We start from the raw sequence: 24,907 nt of genomic DNA, 5'->3' as shown, positions 1-24,907 counted from the left end.
CACTGTTAATGTGATTGTGAGTTATTACAAGCCAAATCCATCATTGCTCAATCTTGATTTCGATAATCATATTTGAACAAAAAGCATCTTTGCTAATGGAGCATCTTTCTGTAATAACGTTAATTATGAAATTAATGGTGTTTTTCAAATCCAAATATTTTATCATCTGTAAAAAGTATCCCAAAATGTTCTGGAATTCTTTGCAGCGGTTGGTTGTATGTATTTGTCATTCAAGAAAAAAATGCTTGTGAAAACAGAATTTGAGTGAAATTGACATGTGCTAATTTCAGAATGGACACTGCTACTTCTGAGAGATTGTCCGTATGAAGAGTTCTTGTTGTGATGAATCTCATTTCCGACAGGAAAACTTGAAAAATTTTCCGCGCTGTCCGCACATTCCTGTAGTGGTTCCACTTCCTGTGGTTAATAGAATCAAGCAGGATTTGTTTGCATTAAGGTTACAACGATCATAGCAATCTATTGCCTAAAGAACAAGCATCATGATCAAATTTTGTTTTCATTACTACTGAAACTTAAGATACCACAGTCCTGATGACGAGGTGATTGCACTTGTTTAGTCATGCTGTTTTAGGTTTGAAATACATTTGTCTGCGGTGGTGATACAAACATGTTAAGATGACAAACATGTTAAGATGACAAACATGTTGAGATTACAAAGCTGTTACATCAGGGCTACATCGTTCAAGACCACAGTAAAGCTTTCACAATAGACATGTGAAGCATATTTCCAAATTGGATGCATTAGTGACAAAAAAGATGTCTGATGCAATTTCCTATTTTGACTTGTACATAATATTGCCTTGTTTTTTCAGGTGAACTATTGACTTGACTTTCCATGTGTTTATGATAGGTACCATGGGTAATATTGATTCATAAACACATGCTTACGATGTAGTCAGAATCATGCAATGGGCTGTGCATTTTGCAGAGAAGTCACAAACACCTGATGTCATCACTTATTTTCTGTGACTCATTCACTATCCATTTTTACACTATTGTGCCTTTTAAAACCAATGGAACCTATAATTCTCTGGTGTTGACGTTTGATATGATGATGGTTTTTGTCGATAACTCCTATTAAAAAAAAGTAAAAAGAAATTAAAAGATAAATTGCTTTATGTCTTTGTAATAAATAGTTGTGCTCTAAGGGTACTTTTTACCCTGATTAATTCTATTGCTTGTAATAGTAGACATGAATATTGATTTGGTTCTGTGTCTGGTCTCGCACTACTGATGCATATTGTTATATGGTAAAAGATCTGAAGAAACATAGTGTCTTGAATTATGAATAAGAAGTTTGTTCTATGCTTTGAAGAACGGTTGAATATATTTAGGTACATCTAGTCCAAGAACAAACAAAATTACACAAATGCTGATAACAGTAATGTAATTATTATGGACTGAATATAGTGTATTATTCAACAATTTCTATCGATATTTGACTAAATATATAATCTTGTCAATGAAGAATAATTTCACCTAGTTCAACTCATCTCAGCCTCCAAATGATATTTAGTACAATAACCTATATGTACATATGAAGATCTATAACTATAAATGGTCTTTGTGATAGATTTAAGTGTTAAGCTTTGATAGAAAATCAGATACCTGGTATTTTTTCTTAAATAAACCCGTTCTTGTATATGTAAACTGAGGGACAAATTGAATAGATTCCAATTGGGTCAGGCTGAGTGACTCTCTTCAAAAATAAGGAATTCATAATGGTATTATGTTATGTACAAACATTTAAGTTGCTGGATTATATATGTTGAATTCCCAGTACTGTTTTCACTGAGAGAAGTACTCCCTGAAGGGTTGAAGGTCATACCCCACACTCCTAGAACACAAATACATGAATGAAAGAAAATAAAAATAAAATGTTAACTGTAACACCTCATTTCCTCAAAACACAGTTTACACACATAACCATGTGTTTCTCAAGAGCTATGCACCAAGTAGTGGCAAGACTTGATAGCCTTATACCTTCCATATGCTGAAACAAAATATGGATAATTGAACTCTAGTTGAGGAAATACAAATACATGTTACATAATTGTTTACGTCTTGCAAAAGGATGAACTAACAGGCATGCAGAAATAATCCTTAACGTCATATTTGAGCAGATAGCGTCTTGGAATTAACTGAGCTTTGCACCTTCTTATGTGTCAAATAGCCTCTTTTCCCCCACAACTGCTTGAGCTGCTTTATCAGTTTACAGATGCTTAAAAGGTGAAAGCTCTTACATCTTAATTGATGTCAATATCGGTGATGAATGTGAATTTAGAGACAAGTCTCGCTTTATTCTCTGTCTTAATAGTTTCTGCATGAGTGAGACACCATCCAGCTTGTGTTATTGTCTCAGTTGAAGAAGATGAACTTGACCTTTCTCAACTCATCTTCTACTAAACAGTTTAGGTAGGGCTGCAAAACCGAAAATGGACATAATTCAATAAATTTGAGATATTTCAAATATTAAAGGTGCATTGAACTCTAAATTTTCTGGTGATTAAAATAAAATGCCACACAGGGTATTTTTTTTGGATTAGGACAAAATATTTATTATGTTTTAACGGAAATGGGTTGCATTTCCATTGACGGTGACCTGTCAAAGGTAATGTAGTTCTGGGAATGATGGAAATGCTGATGACAATTTTCTAAATCAATCTCCTAGTGTGCACAGTTGGTACTCTGAGTCTGTGCCAGAGTCGATGGAATTGTACAGCAACAGTGCAAGCTATTCTATGTACACAGTGTCATCTGACGTGGCCACAAGCAAAGGGCTTCATTACTGAGTCTGTGCCTTCTAGCCAGCCTCTGTATCATCCAGCAAACACAGACTTGCTATGAGACTCCATTCTGTGTGAAATGATTATAGGTTATGGATGGTTTCTATAAATTGTTTATTACTGCTTTGGACTGCTGCGGACTGCTGCAGCATTCTTTTTGCTATTACCTAGTTACCAGGGAATATTGACCAAGAATCCCTTGCAAAATCAAATATATTATGTTAAATTTGGGAAAACAAATTTTGAATGTCATTGCTGTTTATCTTTGCTAATTAACATACATAAAATATTTTTGTCTGAATATCTATTACGTTTGTATATATCTTGAAAGAGATCTTAATTGGCAATTTCAATAGGAAATAATACAACACTAAAAAAAAAAGACTCATGTGTGTTTTATTCAGTTTTATTTAACATGTGTTGCCTATGCGGCCTATCAGTTACATGTGTGTTACTAAATGTTAAGTGTGACGATTTGTTAAATTATGTGAAAAAAGGCGCTTTTTGTCTTCAAAACCAAATACTTCACTCTGATAAGATTTTGCAAAAGAACCAAACCTGACGCATTAACTAGCTCTGGATCCATTTCTACCTAAAGCTATGCTATCACTTGAATCTGTCTGGAGAGAGGGCATGACATTTATCAGCTCACCACAACAAATTGGCAGCAGAGTCCTGTTACCCTGTCATGGCCTGTGGTCAGGTTCACCATTCCACCAATTTGTTGTGTTTTTACACAGCCATGTAGAGCATCAACTCACTGCCAGTTTGATCCAATGATAGCAAACCAAGACAGCAAATACGGCCTGTTGAATTACGATATTGGACCTCATGGCTCCGAGGTATATAGAAGTTGGATGTTTGACTTGTGTAAATTGCTGTATAATCTGATAAAGATCTAATTAAAAGATGGTAGTGATTCTAAAATTGGTATTTATTTTTGGTGGGAATTCCCAGATTCAAACTTTTATAGTCTGTTTTGTTTTCAAGTAAATGTAAATGTTTTTTGGGGTTGATTGTAGGATTATTTTTCTTTACAAAATGAACAAAATGTTGGTATGATGCCTATTTACCCTCTCTTGTAGATACTTTTTGGGGTGATTATGATATTGATTATATCATATCTTTTGTCGATCCTTTATTTTTTTTTTTATAGTCATGTAGTCTGTTTCTTCCATTTTAGAAGAAATTAATATTCAATGCCTATCGGTACTCTTATGAATAGGGACGGTCAGGTAGCCTAGTGGTTAAAGCGTTCACTCATCACGCCGAAGACTCTGGTTTGATTCCCGACGTGGGTACAATGTGTGAAGCCCATTTCTGGTGTCCCCCGCTGTGATATTGCTGGAATATTGCTAAAAGCGGCGTAAAACCATACTCACTCACTTACGCTTATGAATTGTATAAGTGGGAGAGCAAGACAATGTTGAAATTTTACAAGCGTAACATATCTTGTCCTTATCTCCGTCGGCATCACCATCTGGAAATAATGACTATCAAATTTGTTGTCAATTGCATAACTAGGACAACAGGGCTGTAAAACATTTCAGTGAAAATTCTTGATTTCAAGGAGGTGAAATAGAAGTGTCTCGGTTAGAACAATGCTTTTTTCTGTGCGGAGACGATATTCCAGATCTCAAGTGCAAGTCAGGACTATCAGTAGTACCATAGGGGACAGGAATGTTTACTGACAAAACACTCACCCACCATCTATAAACCTATCACTACTGTATCCCTTTCAGGATGGCTGGCATAGCAGGAGTGTGAGGTCACAGTTTCTTTCATCGTTTTTAAACATAATGCTACCTATCCTTAATTACCTGGTTTAATTAACAAATTTACTGGTCATTAAATCCTGCATTAGGCTATCATTTGCATGTGTTGTTTTGTATTACCTGTATCATGATATTTTAATCTAATTATCGTTTATATCTGGCTGGTATTAGTTTATCAGGCAACGACAAGACTTGCAGTCTGCAAGGAGGCGTCTATCCTAGAACCTCAGCATTGTTACCATTTTTTCGTCTTACCCATCTGATGGTAGAGTAATTAAGAAACAGTGGGTTCTACCCCCCTTCGCTTCTAGCAATCAGGGAAGAGCCAGGGATGAACTGTACCGAAACTGACGCCTTAACGCTGTTGTCTATTTCGTCTCATGCTCAGCTGTTCAGCAAGGAGAGATGTTCATTAAAATGTGTCAAGTAATCGAGAACAATGGTTTCAGGAACTTGGTCGATATCATGTAGAAACATAAAGGTAGTCATTTTTTATGTGTATTATGCTTTTATACCTGAAACTCATCTTGCTATAGTTGATAGCATTCTGCTCTGTTGTTTAACTAACTGTTCATCACTGGATATTAATAGCATACTCAAGCTGTGCTCAAATAAGAAGATTGAGGATAGTTTTAAGTATACGTGACAGATCGTTTTGCCATATGGCTTTTCTGTAGTGACTGGGGGTATTATGACATGTGATAATGCATAGTGGCGGCAAACATGAAGTTGGCCGGTATCTTCACGCCTGATATGTTTCAAGCAAAAAGTTGACATAAGAAATGTTACACTGTCATGTAATGAATTTATTCAGCTGATTATCACTGGATGTTATCTGTTACATTCACATTGTATTCATTAGTGTCAAATATTACTGTCACTGTCACTTTGGGGAAATATATTGCCCTCAACAAGCTAGAACAGCACCCTACTGTGTTATCTTGGGGTTCAATGCTCACCGGCCATCTTCCTCCTGTGCTGGTAGCAACCTCTGGTTGTGCAAATCCCATAGACTAAGAGATGTTCTATGAAATCTTATATTACACAATACACTTCTCTCCTCTAAAATTAAAACAAATAATATTCCTGATGCTGATCTGGCTAGAACTGGCTAGACTTGCTTCCGTAAATATACGTAGATTGGTTTTGATTTCATAAAATAAATATATTCTACAATCATGGTGCAGGACTTCAAATTCCAGCTAATGTCCCAGCTATTTTCAAACAATATGTTCCAGAAAATGCCCTAGAAAATGTTCCAGCCAAATGTCCTTGTAGATGTCCCAGTAATACCAGTATGTCCTAACAAATGTCCCAGTAATACCAGTATGTCCTAACAAATATCCCAGTAATACCAGTATGCCCTAGCAAATGTTCCAGTAATACCAGTATGTCCTAGCAAATGTTCCAGTAATACCAGTATGTCCTAGCAAATGTCCCAGTAATACCAGTATGCCCTAGCAAATGTTCAAGCCAAATGTCCTTGTAGATGTCCCAGTAATACCAGTATGTCCTAACAAATGTCCCAGTAATACCAGTATGTCCTAACAAATATCCCAGTAATACCAGTATGCCCTAGCAAATGTTCCAGTAATACCAGTATGTCCTAGCAAATGTTCCAGTAATACCAGTATGTCCTAGCAAATGTCCCAGTAATACCAGTATGCCCTAGCAAATGTTCCAGTAATACCAGTATGTCCTAGCAAATGTCCCAGTAATACCAGTATGTCCTAGCAAATGTTCAAGTAATACCAGTATGTCCTAGCAAATGTCCCAGTAATACCAGTATGCCCTAGCAAATGTCCCAGTAATACCAGTAAGCCCTAGCAAATGTTCCAGTAATACCAGTATGTCCTAGCAAATGTCCCAGTAATACCAGTATGTCCTAGCAAATGTTCCAGTAATACCAGTATGTCCTAGCAAATGTTCCAGTAATACCAGTATGTCCTAGCAAATGTCCCAGTAATACCAGTATGTCCTAGCAAATGTCCCAGTAATACCAGTATGTCCTAGCAGATGTCCTAGTAATACCATTGTGCCCTAGCAAATGTTCCAGTAATACCAGTATGTCCTAGCAGATGTCCCAGTAATACCAGTATGCCCTAGCAAATGTTCCAGTAATACCAGTATGTCCTAGCAGATGTCCCAGTAATACCATTGTGCCCTAGCAAATGTTCCAGTAATACCAGTATGTCCTAGCAGATGTCCCAGTAATACTAGTATGCCCTAGCAAATGTTCCAGTTATATCAGTATGTCCCAGCAAATGTCCTAGTACAGTTAAATACCAGTATGTCCTTGCAAATGTTCCCCCTACTCGAACCCATTTTACCGCTCAAAATGTCCAGCATATCTCTCCTCTAGTCCGACAACCCCTCTTCACTGAGGTCCTATTCCCCATGCCATTGTGGGTCATTCTATTAATCTGCGATGGCCATTTCGTTAGCCTTGACCACTGGAATAAATCACCTTTCATTGGTCTTAATTGCTGCTCCTTATAGTGATTGGACTGTTGTTATCATATTCAAGCGCTGTGGCTAAATGTAGTCAGATTCCGGATATTCCGGAGACTAGTACCTCGGTGAATAGTCTATAAGTGCCTTGCTTGTGGGATAGAAGAAAATATTGAACAAAGAAAAATTCAAGATATTTTGACAGTTCCTGTCTAAAATTTCACTGCAATAATTTGATGCATGGATGCTCAGTGCAATTTTTGTCATAAATTTCATTGCCGTTGTTTCACACTTGATCAATTCCTGGATTTATTTTGTATTTCTTCTCAATGATTCAAAAGTTAAATGATATGCGTGATTCATGTATTGTATTTTGATGAATAACATAAATTTAGTTTTATTCTTTTTCATTTTCAATTAAAAGTAATAAAAATAACACAAAATATTTTATTATTGATTTTCGAGAAATAAGCACTTTAATACCCTAATTTGAAGAGAGCTATTTTCTTTATATGGATAATAACACACAAATGTGTATAGATTTAGGTTGGGCATTCATTAGGTTGTAGATGTTTGCCAGTTTGGTGAAACCCAAAAGCATTTGTATAGTGAAAGCCACAAGCATGGGTATAGTGAAAGCCACTATCACGGGTATAGTGCTGATATACCAATGATCATAAATGTAAATGGAACCCAAACCTGTGATTATTAGATCCTTGCATGACTAAGGGATGTAACTCTGCACATTTAATAACATGCCTCAAACCACTGAGTCTACAGTGCAATAACAGTACACCCGTAACAGGAAATCAATGACTTTTTTGTTACACAACAATATCCTCTTTTTCTTAAAATAAATAAATGCAGATATTCCTCCTACATCGTTTAAATATATACTGTACTGCAAATTTGAATTTAGTCTTAAATTAATTTTTATTTCAGATTTCATTAGCACCACAAGGCAAGTTCCCTGCTTGAGATCCTTAACATGTTATTATGATAAAGACATGTGCATAGTTAATGTGTTCATCAAGATGGAACACTTGTTTACTATCAATTTCTTTGAGGATAATTAGGCAAGCCACATAATTGAATTTCTAATTATTTTCATAATATGCTGTCCAACACATGGTTTATATTAATAGGGAACAGATTCATGGCAACAATCATTATCACCACAGAACAGAGGTTTGGCAGACAAATGAGTTATGTAAGCCTTAGAACATGACCCACTTGTGGAACTTGCTGGTTCGCTTCAAAGATATGTGTGGGAGAGTGTATGGGAGGAACTGCACTTACAGAATGGGATAAATATGTCATTTTTGGATTTTAGTTATTTCACAAATATTGAATCTATGTTAACTTGAAGCTGGAAATGTCAGTGTTTAATGAAATTTAAGTTAATTAGAATAGTTGGAGAAGATTTAGTGTTTGGAATTGTTTGTGTTTCATTTGAGAGAAATTCATGTCTTGACTGACCTGAAAACTATTGTTTCATAATTATTGGGATAGTATTGCTTGTTGGCTACATTGGGGTGATGTTACATCTCAGATGTGCTCTGTAGTGGGCTAAGGCATGTAACTCACTGTGCAGAGTTGTGTCCCTTGATTGTGCTAGGATCTACTAATCATTGGTCCGGGTTCCAGCATTATAACCATGCTTAGGGGTCTCGCCAAAGTTGTACACATCTAGTGGTTGTATCACGTGACTGTTCTTCATCACATAACAAGCTGTCATGCCATGATTTATGTGAAATACTGTTAAGCCTAACTCTTTCACTTTCACAAATGTCAAGATTTGAAATGGATAATGCTTTTATTGTTTAAGATGATAATAATGATAATAATGGGAATAAATGTGGGAATCAAATATGTTAATTTTATTTAATTATCAATTCTTTATTCATTCACATTTTGATCAAAATTTGAACTCCACTGAGAAAAAAGGGAAAAGATACTTATATACAACATTAGTATTATTGGTCTGCGTTGCCATGACGCTACAAGAATTCACATAATGATGGACAGTTGCAGACCACACATGCTTCATAATGCATAGTGGTGGATTAGCCTTGTGGTTTAAGCTTTGACTTGTCACAACAAATTCCCGGGTTTGATTCCCTAATTGGTACAATGTATTGCTGGTCTCCCACTGTGGAATTGTTAAAAACAAGATAAAACCTTGCTAATTTTCATGCTTTCTCATATTTCATGATGTAACAATTATACATATCTTTCCAGGTAAAAGTTACACAATGATCGGGAGTGACGACTCGTCTCAGACGTTGGGGGTAGTGCCATGTGCTGTGGCCTGGTTGTTCAAGCTCATCAATGAACAGAAGGAAAAGACTGGAGCTCGCTTCTCTGTCCGAGTCTCTGCAGTTGAGGTCATCGGCAAACAGGAAGTGCTGCATGATCTGCTTGCAGATGTTGCTCAAAGTAAGATTTAATTTTATAAAAAAAACAAATGTTTTTGAACATTTTTCACTCTGGTAAGTTCCTAGGCTACCTGTGCAGAGGAACTAGCGATGTTCCATGGTCTAGTGCCTGCTTCCAGCTCTATGTCTAGACGTTGTAATCAGTCCCATGTGTTAAGCTGAGACATTGTCTATGGGTAATTAGGGTAATTATCAGCTGCGAGATTGATCTACATCATAAGATTTTAGTTAGCAGACAAACTAAGTGGTTTTTGAATGACTTGAATCCAAGTTGCCTGGACTACCAATTGCCTCACGCCACATCCCTCTTTAATTGTCCTGACTGGTCATTCCGCTTCTCAACTAGTTGCCAGGAAATACAAGGACTGCAGTTGTCCAGGGAAACCCAAGCATTTCATAATATGCAGATCCCATGAAGTCCTTCGATATACCATGAATTAATGAATTTTAAGCCATTCGCCTTAAGTATTTGTCCAAAAATACTTTAATATTTCATAACATATGGATCCCAGGAAATCCTTCTATATACCAGTACCATGAATTTTAAGCCACTAGTCTTTAAGTATTTGTCAAGGACACTTTATCATTTCATAACATGCAAATTCATGCAATCCCTTGATATACCATGAATTCATGAATTTTATGTCATTACAGACTGAAATATTTATAGAGCCTGCAATATGATGCAATATTTGATTTCAGTTGTAATCCTCAGAAATCAGGGTCTTGTTTGCTTGTTCATAGTGTTGAAAGTTATGTTTGTAAAGTATTTGATAGTTATTTAGCCTACAGAAAAGCAGAAAGTTGGAAATTAAATGTCCTGGCCAGGCAAGGTCACCATGACTCACAATTACATGTGATAATATTTCAAAATGTCCATTATCACCATTTTTATTGCATGTTGAGATAATGTGACCATCAATTTCATCATGTTTGGGCCATAATTGTTAGAATTAGCTAGACAAACATAATACCTTTCAAAACTCCACATCAAATAACTTCTGAGAAGAGCAAGGCCTAAGAATTTGTTATGCGCTCCAATCACCACATTCATGAAACACAAAACACCACAGTAGCATGGTGTTCTATTTATGAATGAAAAATTAAGCTGGAATTTGAAAACACGGAATCAGTTAGAGCATGAGGGGTTGAGATCTCCATAGATCATGTTCTACATGCCCGACTCATTGGATCCATGGTTCTATATTTCTGGCTAGGATATAATACCTTTGGAGTCAGTCTTACTGGTGGTCTTGAAATCTGCTAGGATATTCTAAACCTCAGGTTGGTAATATAATCAGGCTTAATGGCAAGCGATTCAAGTTTCTTTCAGACATGTCTGTAACATGCTTCTCAGATCGGTGTAAATGCATGCAAAGACTTTTTCTCAAAGCAGGATTAGCCTGAAACTATGTAACTCATGTACGGCTGCTGTGTTATTTGTTTGGAACTTTTGGATAAGTCATTAATTGCACTGTTGTATGTCCTAATGTTCTACAAGAGCTTTGTATCACCTTGTGCCAATGAAGACGTCTGCTTAACTTCCAAAGCCATACTACAGTTTGATTCCTTGAATTGAACCTATTATGTTAAAACAAATTATATTTGCAATGTTCTTCAGAGGGTTTCAACATTCCAATTCCCTTTTCAATGCAAAAATCAATTTGAGTCAAGAATTCTAAAAATCCAATTTTTTGGCCTGCTAGGAATTATGATTATCAACGGATTTCTTCTGTGAAATTTTTGTGTAATTTTATCATGAATTGAAAATTTGCAAACCTTTGATAAAGGAAGCAGAGATTTGAAAAAAATCCTGTTTGAATTGTTGTCAAATCAAGCAATGCAACCGCTACTTCAGCTGACTTTGTTCAACGCATAATGGCCAAGTTGTCTCAGTGCAACAAATTGATCTTGAAAGAGGCCTCTGTCAAAAACGATTCCTCGTACCACAATAGCATCAGAGACCGATTCCGACATTCCTTAGGACTTATTAGCTAACAAAAGATGAAACCTTATTAACCAGAAGCAAACAAGGCTTTAGAAAGAACAGGCAACATGCAGATCCGTCGATGTTATCCTAACATGTTCTGCCAATGAGATCCCCGAAACTGTGTTGAGGACAAAAGGATTTAATCTTCCCCTCTTCAGCGCAAACCATTCTGAGTAATACACAACAGCCTGTGATTGTTGCTTCTAAATCTCATTGCAAGCTATTCAATGTTGTTTGATAAGCAGACCATTGCAAATTAGATTCTTCAACTGCATGCCATCACATTGGAAAAGCGTGACTCACAAACTAATTAATTGGATTGGAAAGTGTTCTTAATTACCAGTTGGAGATTGTCTTTATAATATCTATTTGCATTATGGGAAATTGAGTCTGCTGTTCATAACGTGTGGGGCCACTGATCTGACAAGTATCATAGTGGGGTAATGACACTGATCAGATGCACATGCTAAGAAGATGCCCTTAACGTGCACAAAATGTGCAGTATATGCAGTTGTGGTGACGCCCTAATATCATCCCTGTGACAAGAAGCACCCCAGACACTGTTGAAAGTGATTTAACTCCCACTTTGATGGGTTTTTTCGACACGAAGCAATTCTATCGTTTCTTATTCAGATCATGGATGTCAGGAATACCATTCGCCAGACATTGTACAAATACATTATGAAAGGAATTCTCACAAGTGGCAAAAGGGATTGCTTGGATAAAGATTTTAGGGTTGATTTAGGAAAATCAGAACTGTTATGTCTAGTACAATAAAAAAGGTGGAATATCATCCAATCACATCTCTATTGGCCTCCTATAGGTTAAATTAACCCCATATTGTAAAGGAACAAACAAGATCAATTTTAGCTGACAAGAATAAATCGTTTATGAAATCTATGATCAAGACTCACTTATTTCTATCTTCTGGCAATTGGTAAAGATTCATGCAAGTTAATTAGCTCTGATGGGGAGAATTTAGATAATAAGTACTTCTCACAAGGTGGCTTCCATTCTAAAATGGACATCTTTCGGTCTGTTTGCTTCTGAAGTGAAGACCCTTTGCATTTCCAATGCAATAAATCAAACCAGAAAATACTTTCAAGATGGTGTGGTACATAAACGAAGGGATTCCTGCTAAATCAAGCCCATCTCCTACAACCTCCCCCAAGCTGTTGCTAACGGCAGCCAAAATACATGGCTATCACAATCCAGCACCCATGGAGAGGACGAAGTCTAACAAATAGTGCAAAACAGCAGTGGCTCACCAGTTTTGAGATAAAACGGATGTAACAAGCCACAAGTGGCGGATGTTTCAAGATCACTGCTCAATAAGAAGAGTAGCTGAAGAATTTGCCTTGGTGTGACAGAGCTTGTATTGGGTAGGGGAAGTCAGCCATGACCACACTTCTGAACATTGTGTGACACTCATAGGAAATGCTTGCCGAGGCCCTCTCTGCATCCTTTTCTCTCGCTCTATCAACTACTGCGGGAAATGATTCAATTAAGAATCACTCTGAATTGTCATGTACTGAGTTCTACAGTAAGGAAACTAATTCTTGGATCGATTAAGATCGCCAAGCCTTCAGCTGTGCGTTTCTGTTAACTCAACCCTGGTCACACACCAAAATGTTCCCAGGTCGCAACCAGTAATTCAATTTCATTTGCATGTGATCATTTGTGGAAAGTCCTTTTTTGAGAAAAAACGAGAAAGACTGTTTTTTATCAAGTGTGACTGTTGTCGTGATTTCTGGATGCCATCACCACCGGTTTGATTGCGTCAGCATCTAATTCCCGGCATCCAGGGATTATTGTCGATTCGTAATCACGACATGGCAACAGAGTCAAGGGTCATTATTGGAAACTCACTTTGGCAATCGTAAATTCGTTCATGAAGATTTATTCAGCTGAAGAAAATACAAAACAGCAGTACTTCTTCTTCATTAGTTCAAATAAGATTCTGTGTTCAATTTCTGCCTGTAATGTATGAAAGGAGGAACATATCCATGTTCTGTTAACTTTTGTAAAAAAAAATCACAAAATTCAATTTAGCTTTCATGGAAAGTTCATTATTAAACTTTTCTGACCTATGCTATCAAATCAGCAACCGTCTCTGCATTCACTTCAGTAAATATGTATTTTACGAACAGTCTCACCCTGAAGAGCATATTCAAACCTTAAAGTCTCATCTACAATGTATTAGAAAAAGCTAAAGTATTTTGACGCCAGGAATCAAGAAAGTGTCGAGTTCACAGCATGGCGTCTGTGGAAGATAAACTCTTCTTTACTATCTGCATAGGTCAATATTTGACGAGGCCATTGATTGATTTCTCATCAATTGCCCACTTCGAGCCTGGCTGTTTAGTGGAAGCTCTTCCTTCTTCTTCAAGCCTAGCAGGGAAAGGCAGTTACAGGCACAATGTTAGTTAAGCAATCTATAGCAGTGGCGGTAATGTGTGCATCTTGACACATCTCGTCCCTTCCACTCTCCCCATCAATCAATCGTCGCTGACTCCGACGACTTCGGCTGCTGTCAATGTCTACCCGGGCGGTTGCATGTCCCTATGTCATAATTTGCCCCTTCTTCTGGAGGAACGGCTGATAGGCTGATGTAGGCAAAGCTTGGGTAATACAAACAACACAGAATGTATCGGTGTCTGGGACAACTTTGACCTCTCTCCGTCTACAGCAAAAAGATGAAACTGTGGTTATTGGTTTGGTTTGGTTGAGTAATGCGTCGCCTGTCATTTTTTCAATTAGCTCGTGGATAATTTTGTTGAGATATGTGTTTTGTAGTACTGTCCCTAATTTGTCAGGGCTAATTTGACATGTTTCATATTTTTTCTGTGCAAGATATGTCAGGTCTTTTTCTTATCATAAGAATATTAACATTCTGTTTTCTTGGTTTATGAGATGTATTTTTTATGAAAAAGGGTTGAAAGGTTAAATTAAAAAATAATAAATGAACAAAAAATATTCTTCTTGATTTTTAAACGTGGGGCTGTTTGCCTAACTGAAAGTTATTTTATGGACCATCTCTGTGTTGAATCTTATCCAATCAAGTCAGTTAAACAGTGTTCTTAAATAAAAGCGACAAAGCCCTTTACATATTCATGAGAAATCTCTGCTAACACTTTCATGTGATGTGTGATATGCAGTAATTTTAACTTTTTTTAACAATATTTTATTTCTTTGAATAAATTGCTGGGGTAGCCTTGAGGTAAAAGTATTTGCTCGGCATGCTGAAGAGTTGAGTTTGATTCCCCCCACATCTGTACAATGTGTAAAGCCCATTCTTTGTGCCACAAGAACGATAGGACCGAAATATAGATTAAAGAGGTTTTAACAAAACCACCAACACAAAGTTCCTTGGTAAAAATGGTACAAACAGATTCATCACATTAACTGGTAGACCACTTCGAACAGGAAACTGACCAATCCTTCAAGAATGAAGCACCATCAGTCGAAAGACAGTTAACACTGAGAGCAAAACCATTCTTCTAAACATACAGTAATGTTCACTTCCAGGAGCCTATGTTTGTTTCCACTGGTCGTGTTTGTTGATGCGTCCACGGATGGTTTGCGTGCATGTATTTATACAATCAACAAACGTCCCCATCCGGGGCAGTGCATCTTGGTCCTGAAGGCAAGCTACATTAAGTTCCGTCAAAACTTGCTAAACACAATGAAATGGGAGATGATTTGCTTGTGTCAGAGTCTTGGGTATGTGGTGCTTGAAGATGGTTGATGATCTTCAGATGATTTGAAGGAAATGTTGGATTGGTGCTCAGACAATTTGAGAGACTGGGTTTAATTGGTAGAGGAAGGGGTTGTTGTTAAGAGTGTCTGGATGGTTTTGGTGGGAAAAGTTCATGACGAGCCAGAGGTAACAAAGTAGATGGTTTATTCGAGATAGTCAGGCACATGCAAGTCTGTGTTTTTGTTTCTCCAGCTTGTTTTTATTGTATATGTTTACAAATGCCTGCAAACAACTGAACAAAGTTAGAAAAATAAATCAGTATGAATAATTCAACGCACATTGCAATCTTGTTTTGAGCCAAGCTAATGCATGGCATTCAGGTAATGTCAATGTAGATTTTGACTTTAGCGAAACATTTACCATGCAAGAAATTCAGTTCTTTTCAATTTGTTAGATGTGAAAATTTCCAGAAACAGTATCATGTTACGGATGGTTCTAATTAATGTTAGTATACACTAGAAATAGCTAAAATTCAGTAACCTAAGATGTCTCAACTAGTTGCCCTCATCCAGTGACAAATGACTATGTCAACAGAAAGGTTTAGTTTCACACACAATGCATAGATGGTATATGTTTGATGAATTTATTTTCAGTCTACATGTATTCTTTGATTTGGTTGTCTGTCTTACTGGCTTGGGCAGTCTATGATGCCACAATTAAATGTATGATGGCAGGATCAGCAGATTGTTGGTTCAAATTACAACTGTGATCTTCAAGACAATCTTAACTCACACTGCTCACATGGCAACATATCTGAAGTTTTTTTTTTTTTTTTTTTTCTCCATCTACCATTCAGGATTTTTTGCATGAAAACTGTAAATCAATAAAAATAAAAATTGACCTTATGATTGTTTCAATTAACATTAAATGCAGACTACTGCTTGTCTTGAAGTTCTTAGTGTAACATTTAGGAAACTCTGAAATGTCCTCATGCATTCTCTCCTCACTTCCAGGTCAAGAGACAACCGGGGTGGGCACGGCTCCGGGGGTGTACTTAAGGGAGGACCCGATCTGTGGCACCCAACTTGAGAACCAAAGTGAACTAAGGGCGCCGACAGCTGAGAAAGCAGCCTTTTACCTGGATGCTGCACTTGCTGCAAGGTCACCTGTTGGTAAGCATATTGGAGCTTTCATTCATTCATTCATGCCTTACCATTATTAGATTCTTAAAATAGTTGTTCAATAGCGGGACAAACTCATGCTGTGAATAAAACTAAATCGAATTCTTTATACTGAAGATCAAAGGATCCATTAAGAAGAAATATGGTTCAATATGTGTGCCATTTGATGGGATGATCTTTCATGTTTTATTTGAAAGAAATGTTACATCTTCAATGAAGCTTTAGTAGGTTTGAAACCAATTTCTTAAATATGTCCCTATGCCCTGAGGATTCAACGAGGTGAAAAATGTGCACCTATTTACGAGATAATGTTTTATGTTTTATTTGGAAGGAATTTACTTGTTCACTGAAGCTTTTTTGTTACTTTGAAATTTGTTAAATATTTTGCTATGTCAAGAAAAGGTTAACAGATCTTGTTGATCCTTCTTCTGCAGATGAGGAAGGGAGGTCATCCCATGTGTTGTTCACACTTCATGTGTACCAGTACCGTATTGAGAAGACTAACACCAAGGCAGGACTTCCTGGAGGTGAGTGACAATCCACATCACCTGGGGTCTTTCTCCACATTATCTGGGGACTTTCTCCACATCACCCGGGGTCCTTCTCCACATTATCTGGGGACTTTCTCAACATCATCTGGGGACTTTCTCAACATCATCTGGGGACTTTCTCCACATCACCCGGGGTCCTTCTCCACATCACCTGGGTTTTCTCTCCACATCACCCTGGGTCTTTCTCAACATCATCTGAGGACTTTCTCCACATCACCCGGGGTCCTTCTCCACATTATCTGGGGACTTTCTCGACATCATCTGGGGACTTTCTCCACATCATCTGGGGTCCTTCTCCACATTAACTGGGGTCTTTCTCCACATCACCCGGGGTCCTTCTCCACATTACCTGGGGTCTTTCTCCACAACATCTGGGGACTTTCTCCACATCACCTGGGTTTTCTCTCCACATCACCCTGGGTCTTTGTCCACATCATCTGAGGACTTTCTCCACATCACCCGGGGTCCTTCTCCACATTATCTGGGGTCTTTCTCCACATCACCTGGGGTCATTATCCACATCATTTGGGGACTTTCTCCACATCACCTGGGGTCTTTCTCACACCAAACTTTCAACAAGTCTCAAAGAAAATTAACACTTAATCTTTTTTTAAATAATTTGTTTCTATGTACTGTGAATTCTAACCTGAATAACATGGGCTTTTCCTTTGAAAAGCATTGAGCAAGGCTATTCCCTACCCAAAATATTATTCTATCTTATACCCCTGGGAAAGTGACCATCTGTCATCCTTATCTCTTGTTGTGAACCATATTAATGGGTACACTGACCCACTCAAGTCTACATTTACCTGGCCATAAAGGCTGAAATCATCTTGATACTGTGAGAGTGAAAATAATGACTCAGTTTTTTATCTCAAGGCCAGTCATAATTCCGGGTGTGGTATTGATAAGAGTGATAGGCTTGTACAACCTCCGGCTTCTCTTGGGAAAGATTGTATCAGGTTGTACAGATAGGCCCATGGAACATTTGCCAACATTTTGTAGGTTCATGACGATTAATACAACAATAAAAAAATCTATAGTCAAGAAATCAAGAGCACATCAGTACATTAAATGATAAATGATACCTGAAGTAAGTTAAATTCCTTATCCTGAGGCATGAAAGTGATCCGATATTTGTTAAGTCTTGCCAGCATTATGGAATCCTTTACAGGGGTAGGTTATGCTTGGGGCAACATAGGGCAAAGTCTTGTGTAGACATTAGAAACAAGAACCTTCCATTCTGGAAATAGGACATACAAGCCTCTTCAGGTTTCAATACATCCTATAGCCTGGAATAAAATGTGTAATCAATATACAATGCTAGGCAAAAGGAAGTGTACACTTGAAAATAGGATAAAGAGATTACCACTAATTTCAAACTGTTTCTAGGTTAGAATGAGTCGCTGAAACACTGCAAGCTTAAGTCCAAAACACATACCGTATTCGACGTAATAAGCGCCCAGAGTGCTCTCAAAATAAGAAAGAGGGGGCTCTTATTAGAATATAATTTTGGTGAAAGAGTTGAAAGATCGTAAATTTGTGGTTTAGGCTGACAGTCTGAAATGATACAAAAGAAAAGTCTGTGCGTATAAGATACGCCAGATATATTTTTCCAGAATTTGGTTTCCCGTAATTAAGGGTGCATATAACACACGAAGGGTGCTAATTGGGATTGTTCACTAGCCAATATATTAGCAAATATCGCCATGGGCGCTTATTAGAGCAGGGCGCTGATTACGTCGAATACGGTATCTGAAACCCGTAACAAATACATCACTGTTAGTCTGTCTTACAGACCCTGATACAAATATATCAAATACAGCCCATGCAAGTCTATAATGGTTTCCAAGTCTAGATTACTGCAGTATCTGAAAATGAAGAGAGTCTCTGGGCTCCCTTTTATTATATTTTTATTAAGATAATTGTATTTTCTGTATGATATGTTCATTTCAGAGACTAAATGTTAGTCTACACTACCATCAAAAAAACATTTCTTGTTTGTTTCATTTAATAATCAAGAAGTTTGAAATTATTTTTGAAATCATATTTTCTTATAAAAAATGCAAAACAATTTAACACAAGTTGTGAAACATCTCCAGGTGAAATGTGTGAAGTATTTATATCAACTCGTGGGTTACATCCCTGCTTGTCATTCAACAACAAATGAGTGGATATAGTTCTAGTGTAGTCCAGCACCATGACAGTGGAATATATTTATTTTATGAAAAACAATATATTTAGAAACGCATACAAAAGCAAGTCTAGCCAGCGCTAGCTAGCTCTATTCCACACCATGACCGTGGAATATATTTATTTTATGAAAAAATAATAATCTAGAAACGCATACAAAAGCAAGTCTAGACAGCGCTAGCCAGCTCTATTCTGAAATCAGCATAGGGAATTTTTTTTTTAATTTTAAGAAGGATAAGAAGAGTCAAGAAGGATATTGTGTAAAATAAGATTTCAGAGACTAAATGTTAGTCTAGGTTCTAGTGTTGCAGTCTCCAATTACAGCTGTGTCATATCAGCCTGTAAATAATTCCCTAGGCAACTAACACTGGAACAGAAACAATCTGTGGTCTGTAATCATGCACAGTCATCTTGATCACATTTTTAGCTACCCCTGGTACCACTCCCCTAGTGGTTAAAATATTTGCCTTCATTCAGAAGACCTTTGTTTAATGCATTCTTGTTGTTCCCCATCATACCAGTCTCGCTGAGTCCATGTTGGCCATACCAGATTTCCCTTCGCATGGACTTATTATGATTATCATGGCAGGTGCAAAAAGTTGAAATCTGGTGCAAAAACATAATTTGACTTGAAAATGTTTTTTTTGAGAGTGCTAAATAATTAAAAAAATATCAGGCGCAAGAGCAGTTTTAGAGGCAGGCAGGCCATGAGAAACAAGACATTTACGTCGCACTAATTGTAATAAAGAAGTTGTTCATCCATAGAACTCGTCTTACTTCATCACACCAACTTCTAAATGCCACTCAAAGAAGTTAAGACATTTATTAGTAAAACCACACATATTCAGTCACTCACCCACTATGAAACACTGTAGACCTGTACTCCAAGGCCCTATTCCACTATAACTAAGTGATCGTAGGCTAAAGTGATCGTAACTCCCATACTTTAACAATTACGACTGTCATAAAACTATGACCCCTTTGTGAAATGGGGCCCAAGAACTGAATTTCACCAATCAACCAGATGATTCAGAACAAATGTCATCTGCAGAATCATTTATGTCTGCATACATGGTTTATCTATGCAAGATCTGATCTTGAAGCTTTTGTCATTGACCGGATGAGAATAGGTTGCTGGAGCTGAGATGGATTTGCAAAAGGAATATAGGGGGTGATTGTTTTAGTGACAAAATGGGTGAGTGAATATGGCTTATAGCCACATCAGCAGTACAGCAGCTATTCATGGCTGATTGTTTAAGAAAAAATATGCTCTTGGGTCTAAACAAGAGACTTTAATCAAAATAACCTCAGTGGTTTCTACCGTTATCCGTAGCTGATTCATCACCCAAATCTACACTGGATCACCCCATTCTGCACAATTGGGAACTCTATGGAAACATAGGTCATTCTATATTTGATGTTTCTCTATGAGCTGACTGGGTTTGTTGGCCTATACTACAAATTACATGCCTGATCAAAGTTTCCATCAATTCCCCCTCACCAGAGACCAGACACAGTGATATTTTCACCAGGGTCAAAATCCAGCTGCGACTCTTCCATAGACTAGCATGCCAGCAAGTACACTGACTCCAAATAGTCTGTCAATACAGAAATCGTGGGACTGGTTTGAAAAATTAGCCAGGGAGATCTTTTCCCTAATTGACAGTTTAAACAAACTGTTTTTAATAAGGTGACATTTGGCTTCCGTCTTGCATGTACTTGGTTAAAGTGATAAGAGGAGGAAGGTATTCCATAATGCCATATTTCAGGGTCATTCAAGTACAGGGCCGGGGACCAATGGATTCTAGGGCTTATGTCAAATGATGAAAACCCGTGGCTCTTGGGCACTAACAAGCCCCCTCTGGAGTTGCCAGCTCATTTTAAATTCAGTCCATGTTTAAGTTCATTAAATTAGCCCTGACTTGTCCCTTGACAGGAGGGTCTTCATCAACACGGAATTACTTGTATCAAAATGCCGTTGCTGGTACAGGATGTTTTTATTTGACTTTTTGCAAGAATGTGTCAAACAGGTCGTAGTTATCTCTTTATTTTGCGTGTCAGTAGATTATGTTTGTTCCGAAAGGGATAGTTTATCAACTTGTTCGGAGGTGTGAGGCACGACACTCTCTCCCTGTTGACTCAAACAAATTGTCATATTCATCTTTCTGCATTGACATTTGACATCGGCACGAGTGTTCAAGATTCTTGTTATAATGATAACGGTGATTACATGTCGATTTTGTCATGTTTTGTCTGGCAAGAAAATATTTATGTTTGCATAATCCATGGAATGTATAAATCTGTGGTGTTCAGTGCAACACAGAAATGTCTGATTTCATGATAGTTAGAAACCCTGTATAGAAAACCAGGGGGTAGACACCATGAACTAAACCCAACTAGTCCACAGCTCATTTCTGACTAGTGGTTTGTGATACAAAAACTAACTTTTCCATCCACATTTTCTCTAATCTTGAGGCTAAGACACAAACTAGCAGTTGTGTCGAACCCTGAAAGTTGTTTGTAATCTATGTGGACTTTTTTTTGCAAAAGCATCCAGATTAATACTGATAGACATGATTCTCTGTGAAATCAGATTTACTGTAACATAACTTCAGTCAACTTTCTAAACTAACATGAATAATATTTGGATTTTTCAAATCATTCTGTGCTCAACATGATGAATTTGAAGCCCATAGAATGGGAAATGCCAAGGAATCACAGAACACAAATGCTTCATCAGATCCAGGCAATTACAGCCTCATCTACTGCTAACTGCCTGTATCATGTTGTGGGTAGCCGACTCCATTGACAATGATACATGTCTCCAGGAGATGTTTGTTGTTGCTGATGGTGAGCTGTGTGTATTCACAGCTGGCAAGTGGCTGCTGTTAGAAGGGAAGGGGGTTGGTCCCTTGTGGGGTGGGAGTGGGGGTGGGGGTAGGCGGGAGAAGAGAAGCAGAGACTGAACAATGAGCCCTGATTATGATTTTTTCCACCCTTAAGAATTGTAATAATATCATAGCTTTCACGAAAAGAAAACAGTAATTTAGATTGTTGACTGATTCTTTTATTTAGAAAGTAAGCTCTAAATAACTGTTTGGCATTTTAGAAGTTGGTGAGTAAATTATAACATGTAAACATAATGGATAACAACACCAGGGCCCACTTGCACAAAGCAATCTTAGCGCTAAGATGATCGTAACTCTGATACTTTAACACAGGCTTACAATAATTGTAGGGGCGGTCGGGTAGCCTAGTGGTTATAGCGTTTGCTCATCACGCCGAAGACCCGGGTTCGATTCCCGACATGGTTACAGTGTGTGAGGCCCATTTCTGGTGTCCCCCGCCGTGATATTGCTGGAATATTGCTAAAAGTGGCGTAAAACCATACTCACTCACTCACTCACTCGTCACGCTGAAGACCCGGGTTCGATTCCCGACATGGGTACAATGTGTGAAGCCCATTTCTGGTGTCCCCCGCCGTGATATTGCTAAAAGCAGCGTAAAAACCATACTCACTCACTCACTCTCTACAATAATTGTAGTGCTAAGATCACTTTGTACAAGTGGGCTCTGGTTTATTGCATAAACATTTCTGTGTAGATTCTTATAATTACAGTGTTTTCAGGCTGAAGTGTGCAAAAAAACAGAAGTTGTTATTTATAAAGTTGTATGTCTTATTATTCGCTCTAATTGAGGTTTTATTTTCTTTTGTGCAAGAATATTTGGGAGAAGCAGTTGATAGTTACCAACCAAATAAAATTCTGGTTTTCTTCCCTTGGGATGAGTAAAACATGTTGGTTGAGAAGATGTGCTGGATTTTAACAGTGTTTGTTCCACCAGAATTAATCAAAATTGAAAAACAAACACAATTTGTTTTGAGCCTTAAAAGTATCCCAAATCCATAACAGATGAGACGAAATAATTAATTTTCACCATGGAACCAATTTCTATGAAATATTGTCTATTTATTTTTCCAAATCATTCACAGATTAGTTAGAGGACAAAAAAATCTTCTTCAGTCTCCATCTTGTCACTAGACTCTTCAAAATAAACACACACACACGGGATGGATGAGTGAGAGCCATGCTTCATTGGCAGGGGTGATTCATGGAGCACAACCCTTCCTATGTCAGGCTGAACCAGTAACAACATAGATACATGGTATAAATCTGTCACTAAACGTTTCCTCTTTCTCTGAAAGGGACCATCTTTCTCTCATTATCAATGAACATCTTTCATGTTTGCCTCAAGTCTAGACTCAAGGAAAGCTCCTTTCCTTTAAATTGGTCATCGACTTTGTTTATGGTCTTGCATTGAAATAAATAAATCCCTTCACACACCTTGGTTTCAGTGCTAAAGTGCTTTAAAGAATGGCCATTGGATATCCAGTATTCTGGCTTCAGCCTTGTAGCTATGTAAACACATGAAATGCTTAAACAATCTGTTTTAAAGAATTCTTAGCTTTGGGTATTCCATCTTAACCTTAAAATATTTATTCTTAAAAATTGATGATCAGACTTTTTATAATTTTAAAAAATAATAGGATAAAGTTATCTTTTTCCTTGAAAAAAAGTTGTTTTTATGATGCACTTTTTCAATACATTTAAAAAAAAAAAAATTCATATTCCAATTTTTAAAAAAAACATTAAATGTTTTTATTGTTCCCAGAGTTAATACAGTATTCCGTCAAAGACATATTTCGGATTGCATAGAATGGCACAATACACTCTTTAAAAAATTAAAGGGTTGGAAACAAACATTGTCCTATTTCAAACCAAAACGGTTGCATCATATTTCAATTTGTTCAAATAAAATTTTAAAATTAAAAATTATAATTAATCATTCTGATAGTTTGAAAATCAAAGGAGAGTCATCTTATTTGCAAACTAAATGAAATTTCTTATAGAAGATTAGTGTGTTAATTATGCTGACCTGACTTTAGACTCTAGTGATCAAAGAGAATTTGTTATTTATATATGTACAGAAATACAATAATACATCAAATTAAAACTGCCAAAATATTTACACAAGATCATAAAATAATTGACTCGTCTATGAAACTAAATTAATTGGTCTAATCTATTGTGTTTATTGTAGAACAAGGTAAATTAACACACATGGCCTAGGGCCATCATAGGCAATTAAACGCTAATTACCTGTTAAGAGACCAGAACCTTTATTTAGCAGTGACAATGAAGCACGTTCAGGCTCAAAGAACTAATATATGCTATGTTGTTTCGGAGGACAGTGACCATGTTTATTGTGCAGGTATAGCTCTTGTAAGTGAATGATATAGCCGATTGGGCTTAATCCCCTTGAAAGGCTATAAAAACATCAGTACAAGGGATTAACACATACCATAAAACAGAGTGCGAGAGATAAGTATTTGCAATGCAATGATTTACATGCATTGTGTGCTGTGAGTTACAAGCTAGACAACAATTGGCATGTGTAGACATGGCTCAAGTGTAAGTGTCACAATTGAAATTGACGGGGTCAGGGATGAAATGAACAATGCAATGTCTCACAAGACATCAAGGGAGGGTGTCGTCTGGTTTGTGAGGGATGCTTGGAGGGGGTATGGCAACCGGCAATTAAAACACCTCTGGCTGTGGCTGAAGTGATATAAGGAATTTAGCCGCAGTATGATCAGTTAACTGGTGTGACCGACAGTGGTCATTAGCAGGGCAAGGAGATAGTGGGGGATGGTCTGCTTAGAGGCTACTTGAAGATAACAGACTACAAATCTACTGTAAGCTGGTAAATTCATCAGATTTCCTGAGTAGTAGTCATTGGCCTTGACTTCTCGCATATAGGG

General features: G+C 37.4%; 1 protein-coding gene across 4 annotated transcripts in view; it reads left to right on the top strand.

Annotated features, from left to right (window-relative positions):
- Positions 1-24,907, top strand: part of LOC139442148 (kinesin-like protein KIF26B) — a 318,510-nt gene that overhangs the window by 274,203 nt on the left and 19,400 nt on the right. For all 4 annotated transcript variants that reach the window (XM_071222952.1, XM_071222951.1, XM_071222949.1 and 1 more), the window contains 3 exons: positions 9,275-9,472; positions 16,175-16,333; positions 16,777-16,869. In XM_071222952.1, the coding sequence (XP_071079053.1) occupies positions 9,275-9,472; positions 16,175-16,333; positions 16,777-16,869 (450 nt within the window). The remainder of the gene's footprint in view (positions 1-9,274; positions 9,473-16,174; positions 16,334-16,776; positions 16,870-24,907) is intronic.

The sequence above is a fragment of the Haliotis cracherodii genome, unplaced genomic scaffold (genome assembly GCF_022045235.1).
Source record: "Haliotis cracherodii isolate W230 unplaced genomic scaffold, xgHalCrac1.p SCAF_5, whole genome shotgun sequence".
NCBI classification, from domain to species: Eukaryota; Metazoa; Mollusca; class Gastropoda; order Lepetellida; family Haliotidae; genus Haliotis; species Haliotis cracherodii.
The sequence above is the reverse complement of the archived record's forward strand: the minus strand, read 5'-3'. Positions and strand labels throughout refer to the sequence as shown.